We start from the raw sequence: 17,106 nt of genomic DNA on the forward strand, positions 1-17,106 counted from the left end.
TTGTGTCCAAGGATATTGACTTGCATGATAACTAGATTCAACTCCTACAGGAATTGAATACTCACGATCATCGTTCGCAATTTCCACAATTTCATTTGAAAATTTTGAACAGAATTGCCGGTGAGCGGTATATAGACATGCTTATTATATTTAACGAGCCTCAATTGGAAGGCTCGTTTGTATTGCAGACAGGTGGTCTACGCAGATAAACCATGTGATGCAGTTTTTGTTTTCATCAGGGATATGCTTAGTCTGAGAGCTGCATTAGGAAAACTACAACCAGTATGGTGTAGCTTACAAATATCCAGCCGAACCAAGCATAGACTATTCAACGCATCTACTCTGTTGAAGGGAACTGAAACTTGGTTAGTATCGAACACCATCACGTAAAAATTACAGATAGTCATTAACAAGTACCTCAGAATCATATGCAGAATATTCTGGCTTAACAACATCAGCAACAAGGATCTCTGAAACCTTACCAACGAGCAACCCATACTAACACAAATAAAACGTAGTAAATGGAGGTGGATCGGCCATACTATCAGAAATAATGCGGACAGTATAACAAGGATGGCGCTAGAGTGGAACACTCAAGGTTTAAGATGCCGTGGTCAACCAAAGAATACATGGAGACGCTCGGTACTCCAAGATATAGGACAGTGCAATCTTACATGGAAAGACGCGAAAATAACTGCAACAAATCGTGTAAGATGGAGATGATTTGTGGAAACCATATGCTCCCAAGATTGGTAATGGAGAAAAAAATTCTTAGTCTGTCCAGGTTCTTCAAAGTTCTGCTTCATTTAAAATCTTCTTTACCACAGAGCTGTCTTGTATCTTTGGAATATGTTTCTTAATGGGCGAAGCTTCTAAGAGAGGATTCGACGAGATAAATGCTTCGGCTCTCGGTCGGCAAACGACTTGTTATTATAAAGGAGAGAATACAAGGAGATGACTTCATTGGCTTTATAAATTAGGACTAGCTACTGAGTATAATCCGACGAGATAAATGCTTCGGCTTTCGGTCGGGAGATAAATCCTTCAGCTCTCATCGCTTAACTACTGCTTATTGGCTATGACTAGCTAATTAGTACAATCTGACGAAATAAATGCTTCTGCACTAGTTTGGATAACTACGAATTTTAAGTTCAGTATTAGTACGATATAAGAACTAGCTTCCCTTGTTCATGTTGTTTTGAGTTCTACATTATTGAGTTAAAACTATTAAAAAATAGTTTTTGACGGGAAAATTTAAAGTGAAAATATATCGAAACTATTTTAAAATTTTCTCGATATTTGTGTTTAGGATAGCAAAACTATTTAAAAAAAGGCAGGAGAAATTATTCTCGTGAGACTTCAGAAATTATTCTGAGGTGATTTTAATGTTCTCAATTAGAATTTTACCGTATGTAATGTTTAAATTTCTACTTACTTTTACCTGAACCCGATCCTGATCCGGTCGATGCTGAACTACTGCCGGGGGAGGGTGTGCCTGGAAGTGGCAGTGGCGATTGGTCGGGAATTGCTGAGACCACTGAGTCCACCAATTGATGGGGCTGTAATGAATCATAAAATTAACAATATTTAATACTTTCTCACTAACATTGCAACATTCAGCTAAGAGGGAGGGGGGTCAATGTATTAAGCAATGGTGCGGCATTTAAGTATAGTTATAATAAAAAAAAAACATTGTGAATAAATTTTTGAATTCAAATTCGGTTTTTGTTTCAAAATACACAAATACATATTTAAAAAAATTTTCATTAACCAATTTATGCATGTATTTAAAAGGGCAAAAAGGAATTGTTTTCAACATGATTATTTTTTTCTTTCACATTTCAAAGGAAACTACACACAATAAAAACAGCAAAAATGTCAAAGAAAATAGAAACACAGGTGCATTTGATAAGAATAAATCGATCAAGACAAATTGTGGTGCCAATATTTAGTCAATCATCATATGACTGGAAGTTTGTTTTGTTGTTTTCTTACTTTAAAGGACATTTAACGACATGCAAATTAATGAATGTTTTTGTTTTTTTTTTAAATTTTGTTCTCTTATCAAATGTAAATGCTTTAAAATGCTAAATGTTTTTAATATATTTAAATAAATAAATATGAATGTAGTTGTAGTTGGAATGAACGCTATTATGGGATTTTTAAATTATTTAAGCTACATTTGAATTAGACAAATGTCAAATGTTTGGTTTTGTTTGTTATTGTCGGTGTGTATTTGAAATGACAATGATGATGTTTTAAGGACAACATGCCAAACAAAAGGACACAAATTACATGTAAGTATGTATGTACTTATGTATGTAAATATGTGTGTATGTACAAATGCTTTTATTGAATTGTTAATTGAAGTGATATTTTATAGATACATTGAAATGTATGCAGATAATGTGGTATGGAGTGGTTTGTAACTTTGATTTATTATTATTATAATTATTATTTGTAGCATGATAGATTTTAATGTGGTTTTAATTGTTATTTTTGTTTTTTTTTTGGTATGAAGTACGATGTGATAGAAATGCTTTGCAAATGTTTTAATGGGTGTTTTTGTTGTTGTTTGGATTTGTTTTATTTTTGATTTGTTTTTAAGTTTCAACAAGTTTACCAGTAGTGGGCCAATCATGCTTACATCCGACTTCAGTCAATACACATCACATCAAATTAAGTAGTTCAGATCATTATTTCAATAGGTATGTTTGTTATTTTTTTTTAATTATTATTTTTTTTAGTATAAATTGTGTGTTAAGAAAAGTTATTTTTCCAAGAATATAATAATTTAAATGTAAAAGAGATTTTAAATATAAAGTTTTTTTTAAAAAACAAATTGAATATTTCTTGTTATATTAGCACCGATATTTATTTACATGTTATTTGCTTTTTTTCGCTTTGTATGTACAGAATTTAATTTTATTCCATTTTAACTTTTAACAAACGGTCAACAGGTTAATAGAAAGAAAATGTTTTAAATTAAAGGTTAAAAATATAAAATTATAAAAAGAGCCTTGCATTACCAACAAAGGAGCTATGTGTTAATATGTCCTTTTTGTTCCGTTGGATTAAATAGTGGGAAAATCCTCTAATATAGCCGAAGAAAAATCATAAATTCAAAACGGTCTGATCCATAACAAATCGCACACCCAGTTCAAAAGTGACACAACTCAAAATTAATTTGTCGGGTTATATAAACCCGAAAAATGCATTTTACGTTTAAAATATGCACAATATACTATGCACAATTTCAGAAAAATTAAAATTTTGAGTTGTGTCACTTTTGAACTGGGTGTGCGAAATGTATGTATATGACAAATTACGACATTCGAATCTAACTCTAGGTTTAAAGTATACTATAATCTAGAGATTAAAAACAATTTTTAATTAAAAAACTATTTTGATAACAACAAATTTTAGATGAAAAAAATATTTTTATATAATTTGTTCCCGAAATTGTACTATGTGGATCAAAATTTCTAAGTTCTGCTATATATTGCGGAATATTAATTAAACGTGTATGAAATTTTTGAAAATTTGTCTGAAATTAAAGCATTGTTGGTCTGAATTTCCAAGGCGTTATATACACCGTTGCACAGTTACGCCATTTGAGTTTTTTCATTGCAAAAATCATAACCAAATGAGATAATTAAAAAAATTTTAAAGGCATATGATAGATAATTCATAAGCCTATGAAATAAGTGTTCGAAAATGGTTCTACGCCTTTCAAGTGCCTACTTATGGGTTAGCAATGTTGAATTTTGTGGAAAAATCAATTTAATGGGAAGTAAAATAAAATATTTTTTAAAATTTTTGATTTTTTATGTTTCATTTTATAGGCTTTTATGATTTAAAATATTAAAAAAAAAATTTTGGGAAAAAAATTTTTGTTGGTTTTTCACGCTTCATATGTTATTTTTGGAACCATGTCTTTTTTCAAAGTTTTACCTCTAGAAAAAATGGGGCAAGAACGGGCAGCTGGGGATTCTTGCATTAGGTAAAGGAATAATCAAAGAACTTATTTTGAAAATATGGAAAATATAGAAATTGATAGTTTTTTTGCATTTTTCATCAAATTTGAGAAATATTGAAAAAATAAATAGTTGGTAAATATCGATTTACCTGGACAAATACAAAGCAAAATGTACAATATTGTTGTATTCTTTTCTTAATAAATATATTTATCAATAGAATCAATAGAAATAGTTTTCGATATATTGTATCTGAAATCGGACCAAATTACGTAAAAATGGAAACTGAAAATCAGTCAACTTTCAATATTTTTAGGGGCACATGAAATGTTTGATTTTTGCAACCTCACTTGTTCTACGGGCGCCACTGTGCGTTCGTCGTTAAAATGCATTTCATTTGATATTTATGTATATTGTCAATGTACATTACTCAGGACTCTTCCCGTTTGGTTGTGATTTGTAACTAATCGAATCATGGAAACACACGGAATGAGTTGTTCGCCTGATTTGTGATTGAAAATTTTCAATTACTTGTCATTTTGTTCTCCCACAGCCCCATTAACAAGTAACAAGACGTCGAACACGAACAAGTCGGACTCACAAATCATCCGTGTGTGGCCAGCTTTAATGACGGAATTTTTCTGCTGTTGCTGACAAATTTATGTTGGGGTGACACCAATTCTAATATTTCAATTGTAATTCTGCTTACTGAACTGACTTTCTGTTGCTAGAACTGAAAAACTCTGTGAATATAATCGAATCATTGGATTGGCAACAAATTTTGTCATCACAACGAATCTGTGTTCTCTGTGTAATATATTGATGTATGAAAATTATTTGGAGGCTTTGAAAAGTAGTTAATATTGTGATGAAATCGGACATAAATAAATTTGAAATTGGACATAAAACATTTTTGTGAGCGTAATAAGTTTAATTTTAATTGAAATTAAGATTTTAATACGAAACTTTAGAATATATAAAAACCATCTTCAATAACGACATCAAACATTCTCCTTACCATACTTGGTCCAAAAAAATATTATTTTTTTAATCATAAAATATGTCAGATATTATCTTTTCTAATATGAACTTTCCAAAAAACAGCAAAAGATCTAAAAACTCATCGGAAGACTTGAACATTCAAAGAAAACCTGGATCAGGTAGAAAAAAGGTCTCACAAATATCGCTAAGGACTCTTTCGAAGAGCATCGAAGACGTTTATCAGAAAAGCAGTTCGTAAAGTTAAATGCTATGATTATTTTGGGGCGTATAAGTTCAGAAAGTTTCAGATCTTTTTAATGGGAGGATTTCCGGAAATAGTGGATAAATTTATAAATACCGAGTAATATTCTAATATTTAAATGTTTAATGAATTTGTACAATATAATAATAAATTTTAGAATTCTTATATTGAACAGTTTTATTTAACTTAATACAACTATAAGTTTTGTTCTGACTCACTCTTTATTAAAGTATTTACACAAATTTTGCAATAAGTTATATGGATGATCAGTCCATTATTAGTCTTAACTTTCATATAAATCATTTAATTTGCACTTCCGAAAATATATTTTTGAAATTTTAACAGAAACATGTTTTTGCTCATTTACTCATGGCTACCGACCACACTTTCTTACTAGTTCTTATTGTTTTTAACAGATTTGCCGGTTTCGTACACAAGAAATTGTAAAATCTAGCAGGTATTTCAGGAAAAACTATATCTTTTATTACATTTTACTTGAATCAGTTTTCATAGAAAAAAATAAAATAAAAAAATGTTGGTTTTGAATTGTATTCATTTTTTTTTTAATTTTCACCACAATGTTTTAGTTAGCCCAAATAATTAATCAAATTTTAAATTTGAATGAAATCTTTAAAAGTAAAAGTACACAGAGAAAACAGATTCGTGATAGTAACCGAATTTGTTGCCAATCGAATGATTCTACCTTAGTAACCGAATTTTACAGTTGTGACTAGAAAATTTTGGATGGGGTAACAATAGTTTGGTTGCTTCAACCGAAATTCTTCTTTGTTAACTGACTTTCTGTTGATAGAACTGAAATATTCTATATAAGCAACCGAATCATTCGATTGGATAGAAATTCGGTTGCTATCACGCCGATTAATTTTAAAAATACCTTTTTTATACCTTTGAACATCTAGATATTTTTTGGCAAACAAAGACATATTTGGTAAATTCACAAGGTCTCTAATCATGTCATATTCTCATAATGTCCTAATATTTAACGGCTCGGCTTAACCGATAACACAATAAACATAACATACAGAGTAGCATAATTTTAAGAAATTTTTTGCTTGAAAAGCAATAACAACATTTTTAAAACATTGCGAAATATTAGGACATTATGACTATACGATATGATAGGAGACTTTGTGAATTCACCAATTCAGATTATTTTCAAAAGTGTTAAACTCCTTGGAACAGTTGGTAATGCAAAGACAAAAGTGTTTGTGGTGTTAATAGATTTCAGAAACCCTTTACAAGTTCTAGCAAATTAAAATTCACCCTATAAAAAAACCCTAACATAAAATAATACACAGAATACTGTTTTTAAAAATGGATATTCCACAAATTGTTCCGATTTTAAAAGATTCCATTACAACTGACATGGGTTATAATGAACTAGATTTTTGCGATTCTATTTTAATATCCAATATTATAAAATAATAAAAATCTATGTAAATTCATAGCTCGCTTTGAGTTCATTATAACCATGTTCGAGTGTAATTGTATTTAACCTAATCTATAGACTAATATTGTTTGTGTGTGTGTATCTGTATGTGTATTTTGTAGAGTTGTATTGTTTACCTGTTGCACCGCTTGTTGCAAGGCTCGATGCGATTGAGCTAACTGACCCACTACTGATTGATACAGATGATTGTTGACTGTGGCTGAGAGCTGATGTTGGCCTTGAGAAAGTATGTTGGTTACCGAAGTGGACGAGCGTAGTAGATTGCCCGCCGCCATGAGCTGCGCCTGCTGCTGCAATAGAAGCGCCTGCCTGTCCACTTGCAACGCACTGACTTTGCTTCCACGCTGCCCTGTTGACTCGCCGCGCCGACCTGTCTACATAGGACTCTGTATTAATCAATATTATTGTAATTTTGTTTTTCTTATTTTAGTTTTTATTATCTAAAATTATACATAAGTATTATACATAAAAATAAAGGCAACCGTTATACATTTCCGTTTTAAAAAGAAAAGTTTTGAGTTTGAGGTTCTGAAGACGAGAATAAAAAATCGGGGTAGGTGGGGATTTGCCTCGATCATGGAGGAAATTTTAAAAGAAAATGCAGTGTAAAGTAAGAGTAGAGATACGAAAAAAGTACCAGAAGTTAGGTAGTACGCAGCAACGGATTATGTGCCACAAATTAAGTATTTTTTTTTTAATAGTGAAGAATAAATAAAGAAAGTAGAATAAAAATAATAGAGAAGAGAAAAATATACTAAAATTACGTTACCTGAAACAACACCGGCCATATTTGACATACTGCCCGCACTCAAACCAGCGCCTAATCCGGCTCCCATACCAACAACACCTGCACCACCACCCACACCAGTCATGCTGCCCATAATATTTCCAGCAGCTCCCACCGATACCGCGCTCTGATGATGTTGTGTTTGCGGTTGTGGCCAGATTTGCAAGAGATATTTCAGCACGGCAATGGGTTGTGCATGGTCAATATCTGAACCGGGCTGGGCACTGGCTGAATGCAACATCAATGGAGGACCCATAACGGTGGCTAAAGCTTGAGCTGACATCTTATTGCGCTCTGAATTGGAAACAACTAAAGACAAGTGATCGAGTAAGAATACTAAAGTGGCCTGTTTTTGGAATAAAGAATAACAATTAATGACTTTAATGATAATTTATCCACAATTATACCAACTTACCCGATTCGCCCTGGGCAGACAATCTAAGATGCTAAGCATAAGTTTTGCATTGCCTTCCGGATCATCAGGGAGACAGACAGCTAAAGAAAAAATACATTTAAATTTCGTTTGTAATTGCAGTTGTAACAAAAATCATTAAAATTGCTCACCTAATGCATCGACTGTCATTTGGAAGAGACAGCGGGTGAATAAAGGTTCTGGCAACTCGCGCAGATAGTCCTTTAGTACACCCGTTATGACATTGATATCAGGAACATGTTCTGGGCTCAATTCCACGGCACGACTGTTACGTTCGAATGCCTCTCTCAGTAAACGTTTCTTGGTAGCAGAACCGCATAAGCGGTATAGACCAATAATATCGAGACCTCGTCTTTCGACTTCTTCTACACAACGCCGTAACACTATGGGGACTGGAGCACTACCAGGAGCTCCCTTAGATTCACGATTCACTACAGTCTCTAAATCAGCACCAAATAATGTTGGGTATCCAGCTCGCAAACTGGGTAATCCGCGACGTTTATACAAAGCTATTGGATCTGTATGACGCATGCGTATATAAATGGTACCTCTAGGCTCCACTTTCAAAGCCAATTGATGTAATGGCGATTGCCTAAGTATAGTCGACAATGATATGGCTCCGCGATAGCATAACTTGTGGCGATGTTGGGGATCCCAGGAGTAGACTAACACATCGAGTTGTTTATTTCCCACCAAGTCCAATTCAAAGGACTCATCCCAGTCAAACTGCAAATCTCCTGATCTTACCACTGTGCGAGCTTTGTGCACACGATCGCACTCTATCACACAGTAAAGATCTCGTGAAGGCGCTGGTCCATGAGGTCCTCCTCCAACGTGCTGTGCACCTAGTTCGGGAGCCGAACGTAGGCCACGGCCCGCTAAAAGATGAATCCACAACATTCCCGAAACACCACCGACATCCACTATGGGTTTGTCCAATTTGTATTTGGTAAATTCTGCAGGATTAATATCTATTTGACGATGTGAACGTGGCAGTGTTGCACTGGGGGTAGGTGCAGGACTTTGGTGGCCGGCCGTGCTCATTATACTACCACTGGGGCTTGCAGGCCCAGCGGATAGTTCTAAGAGCTGGCGCATGCGACGAATACTGGGCGAACGAATCGAGGAAGGACCGCCAATGTGCTGAGACGACATTGAGCGTACTGGCAGTGCAGAGATGGGGCGTGGCATACCCAGATGTCGGTCCAAAGTGCCGGCACCTAGTATACCAGTTCGACTGGAGTAAATGTTTTCAGTCTGTAAAAAAATTCGTGTGTTAATCAGGAACTAAATTTTAAGTATTAGCTACATACACTTACATTTCTAAGAGCATCATGTATATTTTCAGCACTGCACGAAAAACGATGTGACCGTGGCTGTGACAATAAATCCCTTGTCATACGCATTTGTTCAGCTATTGCCGAACTACTGGGCGCTCTACGTAGCCATGCCCGATATTCATCCGATGTGAATATTGAAGGGCTGGCAGTAATGCGCGACCTTAAGTCACGATCTCGCCTGGCATTGAATTCGGGTGCTGATATATTCCCATCGTTTTCATCCATAATACGGTCACCAATTCTGGAACGTATGCCGCCGGGCAAACGTACTCCCGGTCGATCTCTTGGCAGTGAGTTAAACTTCGCCATATCAGGGCCACCTCCCAACACAGATGTTCCAGCTCCAGAAGCTCCTCGGGGCATACTACCAATAGCAGGTCTATTGTAGTAATAGTAACTGGGACGTTGTCCCACAGTAGCCTCTGTATCACTGGAATAATCCAGGTTGGGTCGTGAGCGCCTGGTCAAGGATTGTGTGCCACTTGGGCCATATTTCGCAGCTGTGTGAGGATCATAGCGACCATAACGACCCAAAGTGCCACCAGGAGCCATCATTACATTTCCGGCACCGCTAGGCTTGATACTAGGTCTTAATAGTGAGTGGCGACCCAAAGAATTCGAGTAGTCGGCATATTCCACTCTAGGCAAATGCTGATCTGAACCGGAACGTGGGAAACGTGCTCTCTGAGGTACATTTCCCACCGACAATCGTCTAGAGGGAGCACCTGGATAGAAGGCATGAACTTTCTCAGCTAAACTCTCCAGTGTACCAGCATTCTTGTAGTAGGCATGTGAAGGCGCAAATGCATGACCTTTCGGTTGTTCAGTTATTACAGATGATGGAGGTGGTGGTGGTTTGTAGCCCCAATTGGGAGGTTCCACACCGGGGCGTGTGTTATAATACAAATCCAATTGCTCCGACTGTGGACTATAGTTGTTTAAGCCTAAACCTAATCGGGAACGGGACTCGGACATCTCTCGACCATCTCCTGGTTAGAAAGAGAAAGAAAGGACCAACGTTAATATATCACAACCAGGCAAAAGTACCAAATACCTGTACGTCTTTCGCGTGATGAACGGGATCTGGACATGTGATCAGTCTCATCTAAATCTTCGTCTCGTAAGTCGCGCTTCATAACAACTACCGGTGGAGGTTTCTGCTCTGGCCGTGATAGTGAAGGCGGCCCAGGTGAGCCAGTGCCACGATTACCGCAACGCTGTCTTATGGCTAAGACTAGACGTCGCGGAATTGACATTATAATGACAACATCATCCAATGACATATGAGTGACATCAACTAAGTTGACAGCCAATATTTCATCGCCAACCTAAAGGGAAAACGAGGCAGCAAATGAGAATATCCAATACATTATTATAGTTAAGAGTTTGTGAAGTGTACCTTAAGACAGCCACTATTTGATACCGCCGATTCAATAGCAATTCGTGATATAAACACACCATCAGTACGATCAGCTCCATTGCCCTCTCGTATGTATAAACCCAAAGTTTGTCCCGGCCTTTTAACTATTTCTACCAACTTTTGAAGAAAGCAGTTAATGGTAATTTTAATTTATGTACTTATGTTTGGATGCTTACCTGTACTATATGTCTATTATCCTTTTTAGACAACAATTTATGAGCGGCTTCTACGGCCTGTTTACCACCAATATTATGAGGCTCTAATATTCTAACAATCATCTCACCACGTCTCTCCACCGCCTAAAAACATCAAATAGTTTGTATAATATTTGTTGTGAGTTACTTTTAAAAATTATCTACCTCCAATGCCGCTGCTGTATTTGGATCATGATCGTTTTCAACAGCTTCTATCTGGCGAAAGATCTCCGAACTAATTCCCGATACTTTACGGAAATCACCCTGCAACAACACCGGGTCCTTGGGGCCACCCTGTCTCTGTTGTTGCTGTTGATGGTGTTGCTGATGTTGTTGCTGTTGGGCTTGCTGCTGCTGATGATGAGCCTGCTGTTGGTTAACCATCGTTTGCAGTTGATTTGTTGGCAGGGGTCCAGGCGGCGCACGACCCGGGCTCGCCGTAACATCAGGAACTGATCTCCCATTTTCCTAAAAAAAAGAACACAACCAAAGAAAAACACAAAAGTGTAAATTTAGTTAAACTGCCAGTATTTAAAATAAGATTAAGTGCATATTTATGTTAATACTTTTAACTAGTTTTTAGTTTTAATGGATTTTCTGTATGCAGATACTTTGCATAGATTAAAGTTAATATTCATAAGTAAGATTAGCGAAGCTGTAACAAAGACGCAGAAACTCCCAGCCCCCAGTACAGTTGGAGGACGTAGCAGAATGTTCATTAAAGCTACAGACCGTGCATAAATTAATTTACAAAATGGCATCTTTTACTACTACTACTACTTCTATTAAATAGTAGAAGGACTGCAACTGTACTCTTATTTATACTAAATAGTATGTGTGTAATGTGTATGTGTGATATTTGCATTTGCTATGATACGAGGACTTGCATTAGAGCTGTAAATAACTTATAAAACGTGGCACGTTTCACTCATTTGTCATAGTTTAACCACTACTACTACTACTACAACTATGAACTACTGTTGCTGCTGCAGCTGTCACCATTTGTAGAGACTTGGGAAGTAGGTTGCCTCCAATGATGCAAATTATATTATGTTGTCATCTCCAGCTACGAGTGTAGATGGGGCAGCTGCTGCATTGGCTTCAGTTAACATGGAGTCGCAAAGCAAAGTGTTTTATAAACTGATTAGTTTTGCATTTATTAGACAATTTCATACATATTTTTTGCTTGTGACTAGATATAATAAAGTAAAAATATTTTCAGAAAAAATGTTCCACACGCTACATAGTTATACACACACAACTTAGAGAATCTAATTTGTGGTAATTGTATTAGAGAAAAGAAAATTTAAGATGTATAGTTCTGTGTTGGATTTTAAAATACGTGTTTCTAATTACTAGACTACAAACTTATTGGAAATATTGTGAGTATGACAACCCAACCAATTTTAAGAGAGAAAGTAATAAGTTATTAAGAGTGCGAAACTATAGAGAAATATTAATATGAAACTGATTGCGTGTGGAATAGTAGTGTTAAAGTATTAAGAATTTTGGTACTCAGTACGCATTTCTGTCTATCATTACAACGTCAGAGTTGTATTTTTCAGTCCAATAAGGTAAAAACTTCAATATTTGTCAGTGCAAAAGTGCAAATATCCTACAGAAGTATTTTTTCAATAGGATGGCGACCCAATGCCCACGCCAAAAAACGTAAAAATGGTGTTCCTAGAAAAATTTTCTTATTGATGCAATTACCAGCTTAATGTCCCGAGCTCAATCCTATTGAGAATTTGTGGTGATTCGTGAATTTGACAGTTGGAACAATTAACTCCTACCAATTTGTATGAGCTTTAGCAGCGGATTGAGCACGAAAGAGAGAGTATTCCAATGAAATAAATGAAAAATTTGTAGACAATATGCCAAAGCGTGATTTATGTATAGAAATCATGGACTAATTTCAGTAGGCTACGTCTTAGCGCTTAAAAAATTGTATGTACTAAATTGTATCGAAATATCTTCAAAATTGCGACCTGTACTTTGAGCACCAGACGGATGGACTGACATAGTTCAATCGACTCAGAAAGTGATCGCTATACTTTAAGATGGGTGTTAGACTAATATGTTTGGGCGTTACAAACATCGGCAAAAACGCATTATACCCTCCCCACTCATCAACCCGCATGCTCTTATAATAAATGGTTTATTATTGTGTGATTTTGTTTAATATTTTTATTAAAAGAAAATGAAAAACAATACATTACAATTCAATTCTACTAACATAAAACAAAAAAAAAAATTTTGGATCAAATATTTGGGATTTGTTAATTTTTTTAATAATTTTTTTACGTAAAAAAACGTATTTTTGTGACAATAATTGATTTATGGGCATATATACTTTTGTGGAAACAAGCTTATTTTTGTAACAAACGATTTTTTCTTAAAACACTTGTTTTTGTGAAAAATATAATTTTTTTTAAAAAATTTTTAATTCAACTTATTTTTCTATCACTTTAACATGGCCAAATTTAGCATTTAGACACTTTGTCATAGGTCGCAGAACTGCATTTGGGATATTATCTGTATATATCTCAAAAAACGGATTAAGCAAATTATAATATGTTAGATTACTGATCAGCATGTTTAAATTACAAAATAATATAATTAAAAAGTACCCAGCAAAAATCAGTAATGACTTGGAAGTAATGATCAACTTACTTTTCAATGACAACTTCATACCGTTTGGATTACTTAGAAGTAGTTTGGTAATGACTGACATTTAATCTAATAATACTTTTACATTTAATAGTTAAATCTTTAAAAAACTCTTTATAAATGATTACATTTTTGTTAATTTAATGATGAAAGTCCATATTTATATGCGAAAGTGATTATGACTTCCATAAGTCCCTATATGTATGACATCACCGTATTAAATTAATGAGTTAAAATGCCAATATATAGTGCCAATAGTAGTGAGTAGTAAATATGTTAGCATTTTAACTCATTACCTTGCAATGTAAGTTTTTGCTATGTAATTATTCAAAAAGCGTTTTGCATTCAGAAACACAATTTTTTTCAGATAGGGAAATACAAAAATTTTCAATGAAATTGCAAAAAATATATATTTTTCTTTTGAAATTTGTACCAAAGATGTATGCTTGTTTGCTGACTATTCTGTCGAACTCATTAATACAATGATGCAATAATGCAACACATTCTCATGAATTAGGTTTTTGACAACAGACTTAGGTTTTTGGCTCTCAGTTACCTATCTAGTTGTTGTCAATGGTTTGAACCATAGGGTAACATAGTGACGAGACGTAATTGTCAAAAACCTAACTCTTGCAACAACAAAATACATGCTAGTCAGTGTATTTTGTTGCTGTATCTCGTCTCTATATATGTATAATTCTCTATGGTTTGAACATTAAGAATATCGTTACTTCACTACATTTGCTAATAAAAAAAATGTTGACTCCAATAAAACAGAATTTCTATATGAGAACTCCAGCACATTTTTGGTGTAGCATAGTGTATATTTTGTCTAAAATTAATTAATAAATTATTAACTTGTTGCCATATTTGGACTAGTTCGCTTAAACTATTGACAGGGAAATCCCTCATGTTAAAGAATATACAATTTCTTTAATAGTTCTAGGCGGGGCTTAGATTTTCATGCAAATTAAATCAGATTTGCAACAAAATGGCAGACAAATTGATGTCGCATATTTTGTTATGAATGCTTTTTATAGCATATATATTGTTTTGCATTTATGTGGTTATAATTAGCATATTTAAGGATTTGTATTGTAAATTTAACATTTTTTTTAAGTTAGTTACATACACGCAGAGAAAAAATATATATGTTACAAGTTTTTTAACTATATTATGGTCACAGTAACCATTTACATGATTGTGGTAACCATAATATGGTTAATTTATGATTCACATGATTGTGTCAACCATATATATGGTTACAGTAAACAAATATATGTTTATATTTGAAAACTCAAACTGCATTACAAATGCAATTAAAATATTGATCGACAGTGAATTATAAAGGTACATTCACAATTTATAAAATATTGTGACACTTAATTGCGCTTTTGCTCTATTACCAGGACAAGAGCTCTACATCATGGATATCGCTAATATTTAATTTTATAGTAACAAATGATCCCAAATATTTGATCCAACATTTTTTGTTTGTTTTATGTTAGTAGAATTGAATTGTAATGAATTGTTTTTCATTTTCTTTTAATAAAACTAAACAATTTTGTAAAATAATATTCTTTTTTACTTATTTTTCTAGTTGAAAAGAAGTTCCCGGGATTCCCGGCAATCCCGGGAAATTAAATTTTTTATTCCCGTTTCCCGGGAAATAAAATTATCCGGGAAATCCCAAACCCTACTAGCTACCTAACTGGTTACTTGATCAGCTACATACCTAATTATTATAACATGGTAATTGACCTCAAATTGTCAGTTAAAAATACATATCATAGACAGTCTAATAAACGATTGCTTGTAAACAAACCTTCCTCGGTCAACTCTCCAATAGATTTTTTTGGTAAAATAGACACTTTCTAAAGTGCAGTAAAAAACAAACGTTTAATGCTACTACATTTTAGATTACTTAGAAACACTTAAGAGACGATTGACTTCACGTTAGATTACATGGGATGCATAAAGTAACTAATTGTCTTCTTTCTGTACTACAAAGAGCATATACCGGTTACATGACCCAAAATATATAAAGTAGAGTCAGCCAAGTGATCACACGCAGAGAAAAAATATAGTTGAGCATGGTTACTGTAACCATTTCAATATTGTTACAAGTTTTTTAGCTATATTATAGTCACAGTAACCATTTACAAGATTGTGGTAACCATAATATGGTTAATTTATGATTCACATGATTGTATCAACCATATATATGGTTACAGTAAACAAATATATGTTTGTGACAACCATTCATATGATGAAGGACTTATCATTCATCATATTATGTTGCTCTCGGCTTAAGGCTTATCATATAACCTGAGAACAACATATTATGATAGAATTATTCATCATAAATATGGTTGCCACAAACATATATTTGTTTACTGTAACCATATATATGGTTGATACAATCATGTGAATCGTAAATTAACCATATTATGGTTACCACAATCATGTTAATGGTTACTGTGACTATAATATTGTTAAAAATCTTGTAACACTATTTAAATGGTTACAGTAACCATGCCCAATTACATTTTTTCTCTGCGTGCAGATATTAGTGAAAATTACTGTCTATAAGAGAGACATTGACTACTTGCATAACAGATGAGATTCTCATGAATTAGGTTTTTGACAACATACTTGGTTAGGTTTATGGCTCTCATAGGTTTATAAAAAATATTTTAAAGTTATAACTTCAATATGGGAGTTTATAATTTGTTTTTTTTTAGACTTTGATTTCAGTGTAAAATTCTCTATAAATGCATATTTTTGAGAATATTTTACATTTGCTTGTTTTAAGGGCATATTTTTTACTTTTTCAAATTCATTTCTAATTTTTCAAATTCTCAGTCCTGGTCATAAGTCATAACTTTATGCCTTTTTAATGCATGTATTACATATTTCTGTAATCATGTCTACCATAAATTACCTGCTAGAAACCTTTAGTAAAACATTTCTTAAATGTTCCTGTCGACTCATAAAAATCATAATTTCATGCAACTGTAACAATATTTTCATTCACCTGGTATTTCGAATGATTTATGTTTAATAAAAGTTCAGTAATGTTTGATCACACTGAACGTTTAGTTCGATCTCTGATAAGAATGAACGTTTATATTCGGTGGGTTACGAATGAAATGACAGAATTAAAATACTGCTACGTTATTCAACTACAAACTCATAAATAATCTACAATTTTCACATTTAGTTTTTTCTAGGAATGAAAACCATTGTCATCATTTTGCCCAGAAAACGAAACAAACAACAACAAATTGCTTAGAATTGAATTGAATTTGTTCACATATTTAGAAAGTGATTATTATGAGTCACTCCCCAACCAATTGCGTGTTTTTTTATTTTTATTTTTTTGTTTTTGTAAGGACTCAACTGAAATTATTAGTTTCCACAATTACATGGAACAATTTCAAGGGAAAAATTTTACAAAACAAAAATTAAAGGAACTTTAACAAAATTGTAGTCAAGTCGCGTGTCACAAAACCAAATAATAATAGGAAAATAAAAAAAATATAACTTAAATAAAAACTACTAGACGTTA

The 17,106-nt window shown here is 33.7% G+C and overlaps 1 protein-coding gene across 8 annotated transcripts in view; it reads right to left on the reverse strand.

Moving 5' to 3' along the window:
- Positions 1 to 17,106, reverse strand: part of RhoGAP100F (Rho GTPase activating protein at 100F) — a 68,984-nt gene that overhangs the window by 2,239 nt on the left and 49,639 nt on the right. For 2 of the 8 annotated variants that reach the window (XM_065516419.1, XM_065516421.1), the window contains exons 2-11: positions 11,031 to 11,333; positions 10,848 to 10,970; positions 10,651 to 10,788; positions 10,312 to 10,579; positions 9,231 to 10,240; positions 8,043 to 9,168; positions 7,894 to 7,973; positions 7,461 to 7,824; positions 6,808 to 7,061; positions 1,436 to 1,559 (exon numbers count right to left, since the gene is read on the reverse strand). In XM_065516419.1, coding sequence (XP_065372491.1) covers positions 1,436 to 1,559; positions 6,808 to 7,061; positions 7,461 to 7,824; positions 7,894 to 7,973; positions 8,043 to 9,168; positions 9,231 to 10,240; positions 10,312 to 10,579; positions 10,651 to 10,788; positions 10,848 to 10,970; positions 11,031 to 11,333 — 3,790 coding nt within the window. Of the gene's footprint in view, positions 1 to 1,435; positions 1,560 to 6,807; positions 7,066 to 7,460; positions 7,825 to 7,893; positions 7,974 to 8,042; positions 9,169 to 9,224; positions 10,241 to 10,305; positions 10,580 to 10,650; positions 10,789 to 10,847; positions 10,971 to 11,030; positions 11,334 to 17,106 lie in introns of all 8 variants that reach the window. The other 6 variants (XM_065516416.1, XM_065516420.1, XM_065516417.1 and 3 more) reach the window with 5 other exon arrangements.

The sequence above is a fragment of the Calliphora vicina genome, chromosome 1 (assembly GCF_958450345.1).
Source record: "Calliphora vicina chromosome 1, idCalVici1.1, whole genome shotgun sequence".
In the NCBI taxonomy this organism is placed as follows: Eukaryota; Metazoa; Arthropoda; class Insecta; order Diptera; family Calliphoridae; genus Calliphora; species Calliphora vicina.